Genomic DNA, 6,000 nt, shown 5'->3' with positions numbered 1-6,000 from the left:
ATGCCAAAAAGACTTTTTTGGCCATCCAGGTTTGGTCAGCCATGAGTGGACAAATGAAAAGATACATAAAGTCTCAATTAATTGTGTCATCAGCATCTGCGGACATGTACATTTGAGGGGGCTTCACTACCTTTTTGCGACGCGTAGTGAGCCTACAAATCATAGGCAAGCAGTTACAGCAGCAATACACCGAGCTAAACAGACATACTAGCAGTATGGCAATAACACCAAAAATGAGGAGAATATTTCTGGTCCACCCTCCTAGGGAGCTTAAAGGAGTAGTCCGGTGTGAAATGGTTTACGTTGTGTCAATATGTGATGCTGAGCGCTGACGTTTGCCTCATACCTCGCATCCAAAGGTCCCCTGCATTCCGAAATCCGAGTGCTAGTCGGGACCCCGCGAGCTAGGTGAAATGCAGCTTCTGTTGGGAGGTCCTGGCACCTGTGTTAGCCATGGGGCTAAATCTTTACTTTACACCCATTTACGAGGCTCAAAGTTGCTAAAATGTTGATCCCGTAGTGTCGGGTGGTTGTTGACATGTAAATCCAGGCACTGAGAAGTTTGATAGTGCACCGTTGGTTTAACTACAATTACGTTTTTGAAGGCTGCGCCTCGGAGGACTCTGCCGGGCGCCGCCATCTTTTTTTCTAGTCGCGATAAGTCTATCGCCGAGCCAAAACAATAGGTCATGTGATACATCACGTGGTTATTGGACTGCAGTCGGAGACCGTCTAAAACTGACTTCAGCTTCAGCGACAAAATATTACAGTACTTAGGTTTGTTTGTTTTTTTTTTTTTTTTACAATGGGTGTTTTGTAGCCAACAACGCGCTAGCATTCTGCGTTTGGATACCGGAAAAGCACCGTGAAACCAAAGAGTGGCGTTTCTGATCTTCCTTGAGAAGATGGAAACAAGTAGACTGATTAATTTCCAAAATACATTTCTTGGGCCCACTTAAAATATGCAATTATCAATGTGTATATCACGACATAGAATTAAAAAATAGACATAGAATAAAAAAATAAATACATTTCAACAAAAATATTTTCACTGATCAGTGACGTCACATCATTGTTGGCGGAAGAAGACGCGCACGCTGAACTCGGGGACAGAAGAGAAGAAGCACAGGACCGCTGACTTCAGCGACAATGGCGGACAACACGGCTTTTTTCGACGATTACGAGGATTTCGAAGATTATGAGGACGAGTTTGATGGGCGTCCTTATCTGTTCGAACCGGAGTATACCGAGGAAGAATTACTCGAGCGCTGCAGAAGAAGAGAGAGAGAGGGAGAAAGAGCGCAAGCTGAGGAGGCTGCGGCACAGCAAGACTCTCTCGCCACACAGCCTCGTACCACAGGTAGCTGGTGGTGCTCTTGCGAAAGCTGCGACAAAATGCCCACCGAAGAGGAATGTTTTTGTTGCAAAGACTGGGACGTTCTACACGGACGCACGGAAGGTGTTGCGTGTGTTACCTTGGGAGAAGGTTTCAGGTCGCTTCTGCACCTTTGGGTTTTGGAGGCTTTTTTCCACGTCCCAAAGGTAAACTGGAAGAAAAGACCCACGCCGTAGGGACCAAATGGATCTTTATCCACAAAGTAGGTAATCTCACATACAGAGGTGTCGAAAGTAAAAGTACTTTTGTGGCGTAATTACAAAACTAGTAGCACATGGCATTACATAGCTGTTACACCATTTACTGCATTGTAACTAATTGGATAGTTTTTGTTTTTACTCAAAAAAGCACTGAAAACTCATCAAGAACCCACTACAAACTTGATCCAATCGTTGCAGTTAGCTGATCGCTACTGTTTACTCTGATAAGTTACTTGTGTGTGAAGAAAATGGTTTCTTTTTTTATTTTTACTTTTGACACCTCTGCTAATATGGCTGTTGTTTTGAATACATTGGTCATGTAAAGTAACGCTAAACACCTTTCCTTGTCTCTCCACCCCCACCCCCAGACAGTGCAGATTGGTCGCGTACCGCGTCTTCTTGGAGTGGGCACTTCAGGGACAGCAATTAGGACGCCGTCAGAGACTGGTCCTTCCCAGCTGCGTTGTAAACGCCATTCGAAAGCAATACCCGTGTCCCACCGGCACTTACCATGGGCTCCAGGAAGCTGACGAGGCTACCAGCATCATTTGACTCACTTTCAAGTTTTTGTACTTTGTAAATAGTATAAATAGTTTGTCATAAAGAAAACTCTTTTGGTGTGAAAATGTAAAACAAAAATATCCCTGTTTATGTTTTAAATAATAAGACTTTTATAAACCAACACATTTTGTTTGTTTTCATTATAGTCAATAACATTTTAATTGCCTGATTAAATCAGAGGTAGATCAGATCACACATGAACTAGAAATAAAGAATACAGTAATTATGTGCAAAATGTATTAGGCCTACAATACAAAATATCAATCCTGGAGAAAAAAAAACAAATCTACTGAAAAACGATTTGTGCACAATGTAAAAAAATCCAAATAAAACAGAGTTTAAAACGTTCTCAGGCCACAGCTTCCTGAACAGTATAGCTATCTTTTCAAGCAGGCGCCTCTGGCGAGGAGGCTAAGACAGAGGTAGATCAAACATTACATTAACTAGAAATAAGGAATAGAACAATTATATGCAAACAATTTAAACGATACTGAAGGTCCTTTGTATGCAACACTGGACCAAACAACTCTTTGCTTTACATATTGTGTCAATACTGAAAAACAAAACTAAACAAAAAAACAACTAAATAACCATATGTGCAATTTACAATGTTAAAAATCCCAACTGGGGCAAAAAGATTCTGAAAAACACAGTCTCTGGTCACAGATTCTTAAATCGAGACAGTCTTTGTGCCACTAGCGCAGCTGGGTCTGGCCTGGGTACAGGTGCTATATTTTGAAGTAAACGTCTTTGGCGAGGAGGAGGACGGGGCCAAGGGGCAAGGTTTTTTGATTCCCTCAATGTTAGAACGTCCTCCATGAGGTCGTTCCTGAACAGCTGTGAAGTGGCTTCGTAGGCTGGCTTGGCAACCCACTGCTGTGTCGTCTTGGTGTACACGTATTTGTACCGAGGTTTTCCTGTCCAGAATGACAAAAGGAAACGTAACTCATTGGGCACGCTTGTGATGAAGCAGTGCTGCTTTTGCCAGGCAGAGCGGATGCACACTTTGCCAGTTTGATGCATTGTGGTCAGAAAATTCTAACCAGAATGCATCAAACTGACAGTGCGCATGCATGCTGCCTGGCAAAAGCAGCACTGCTTAATCACAGTCGTGCCTATTGTTTAAATAGGCCATCACAGCTATCTTTAACCTTGAGTATCTTGGTCTTAATAGCGGTTTACAATGTTCTAAAATGCACTTGGTGAATGAATATTAAGTTATTACTGAACTGAATGTACACTGTGTGAGCATTTGTCTAAGTTACGTGGTACAGTAGCTTTGGCTGTACCGTCATAAATATTTGGCCTAATCGCTTTCAGACCATTGTACTGTGAAGAAGTAATATTTGGAGGCAAAGACTCTTCCCTTACCCTCACGTGTTGTCGCCTGTTGCCTGCCAATGTTCATGTTATGGTCCATGATGGCCAACTGGGTTCTGGCTCTCATTGAGTCATAAGTGAAATGAAGCCTCTTTGGTGCATACTTCAGGATCACATTATGGTAGACTTCGATAGATCCTACAAAACATGATCAATTGAAACATGTTGATCAATACATGAGAGCAAATCAGATGTTTTACAAAGCAAAGCAGACAGTTTTATGGAACTGTGTACTTACATTCTAACAATTGTGGGATGTTTGAAGAAACATGGCAATAATATAATGTTTAATTCCTTTTCTAGTTACTGAACACAATACAGTGTTAAGTAGTAGTAATAATGTGTAATATATAATGTTTAACAACATAAAAATGTGTTTGTGTAAAATAATAATAATAATAATTAACAAAATATATATACTTCAAAAAAGGCATACCAGTGTGCTTGAAAAGAGCCATCTGCTGCAGGTCTCGAAGGAGATTTTTGTCCTGGGCCACCTCTCTGAAGGCACGAAAAGCGGAGGAATCATGTTCAAGCCACCGTTTCTTCTCTTGTTCATCCTCAGACAGTGGTCGATGAGCGCAGGTGTACTCGCGTCCATTATCTTCCCATCTGTGTATCCCACGTATATGGTTCAGAATGGTCAGCCATCGTCTCACACACTCCTGAAAACATGTGAAATACAACCATTAGAACAGGTATGGGGAACACATGGTTTTAGGGCCATTTGCGGCCCGTGTGGCAGTTTTATCACGCCCCCGATATGATCTTAGTGTTATGCAGCTTCACAAGAAATGTCATATATTTGGTAAAGGAATCTGATAAATTAGATATGTAATACAATTCAGTTATATTCAGGGGACCTAGAAAAGGTGGCTTTTATTTTTTAAAAGGTGGCTGCCTTCAGTATAGGCCTAAAGTGCAGTGGGAAATCCTGGTTTGTCTTCATAGTACGGCCCTCAGAGGACTTTTACCACCCTTAGAGGAATTTGAAGCGGCCTCTGAAATGGAAAAGGTTCCCCACCCTTGCATTAGAAGAGTATGCTTTTGAGAGTACAGTTTTGAGAAAAACTATTAATAATATCTTTGTCCTTACTTTACAATGTGCATTGTTACTCCAGACATTGTTTTTTTTTTAATGATCCATAAATAGTTACCTGCCCATCACCATGGCTGGAACTGCATGCCCAGTACAAGTGGTGGGTGATTGATCTCACCCATGGACGCAGTTCTCGGTTGTCCTTCTTATTGGAGATGGTCACCAGTTTCTTCTTTAGACCTAGAAAGAGATCAAATACAACATGAGCTTCCAGGAAACCAGCCACAACTGGCAACAAACAAGTGGAAAGTGAAGATACATGAAATCTGATACATACTCTTATTGACATGCCATGGATCGTATTCATGGCGGATGTTCGCATAACTTTCCCGCATCATTTTTCTTATAGATGGCGATCTGTCAGTCACAATCACCCCGACATCCACTCCAAGGTAAAGAAGGTGATTTAGGCCTCTCTGAAAGCCCATTGGCTCCATTGCCACGGAACTTGATGCCTCTGTGACCTTGTACCAAAGTTAAAATGGAATTGTGTCAATTCACAGATAATGAGCATGTACCAATATTTGTCATTGAAAGAAAATGTTACTATTATTCCACCAAAGACATCTGAAATGATTTACCTGCACTAGTTCAAAGTGGACAATTTCCTTAGTGGCATCATCTTGGAAGGAATAAGTAGAGTATTTGCAGCTGTAGCCTTTTTGAGAAAAAGAAAATGTGAATATGATGACTTATGCTAAGTATTATGATTACGTAACAATAATAATAACTGTATTTGTATAGCACAAGTTCATACAGGTCAAGTTACTCGGTGTGCTCAAAATATAGATTAACAACAATGTTTAAAACAAAAGTCCACAAGAATCAGACGTTTTAGGCAAAAAAGAGTGGCATATAGTTATAAGGAACCAGGCACTCAGATGTGGCCTCTTGTGGCAACAGGGATGAGGAAAAGCAACAGAGTTGAGATATGTTTCAAAGGCAAACAGAGTCATGAGCATCAAAGCTTACCAGGGCTGTCGCATCGTGCGTCTCCACAAAGTTCCAGTTTATTTCCAGAGGCCGAAAGTTGGGAAATCCTCTCCAAAATCTTCTCTTGTTGTCCCTTGTAGGCATGGTTGACCACTGGGATGAGGTACTTTGTCTGGATGTCGTAAAACTGTGTTCTACTGGGTAGCTGCAAGTTAATGAGTTCGGCCCACTCTCTGATGTTGGAGTATGTGGCTCCAGTGAAAAATGTGGATGCACAGACCAAAAGGTTGTTGCGGGCCAGTTTCCTCTGGTCGGTGCATGATTCCCATTCCCCGCTGTGCCCATTCAAACAGCTCCAATGAATTCTTATCTGGCTGCCCCGTGTAGCTATCCGCTTCTCCTCAATGGCAACGCCGCACTGAGAGCATCTT

At 41.8% G+C, this 6,000-nt stretch overlaps 1 protein-coding gene across 1 annotated transcript in view; it reads left to right on the top strand.

Moving 5' to 3' along the window:
* The window catches only part of LOC134467585 (piggyBac transposable element-derived protein 4-like), a 3,882-nt gene extending 1,756 nt beyond the window's left edge, over nucleotides 1–2,126 (top strand). Inside the window, exon 4 of the mRNA XM_063221427.1 lies at nucleotides 1,965–2,126. Within this exon, the coding sequence (XP_063077497.1) occupies nucleotides 1,965–2,126 (162 nt within the window). The remainder of the gene's footprint in view (nucleotides 1–1,964) is intronic.
* The last annotated feature ends 3,874 nt before the right edge of the window (nucleotides 2,127–6,000 follow it).

Source organism: Engraulis encrasicolus, chromosome 17 (assembly GCF_034702125.1).
Source record: "Engraulis encrasicolus isolate BLACKSEA-1 chromosome 17, IST_EnEncr_1.0, whole genome shotgun sequence".
Taxonomy (NCBI): domain Eukaryota; kingdom Metazoa; phylum Chordata; class Actinopteri; order Clupeiformes; family Engraulidae; genus Engraulis; species Engraulis encrasicolus.
Note: the sequence above shows the minus strand (reverse complement) of the source record. Positions and strands in the feature narration are given on the sequence as shown.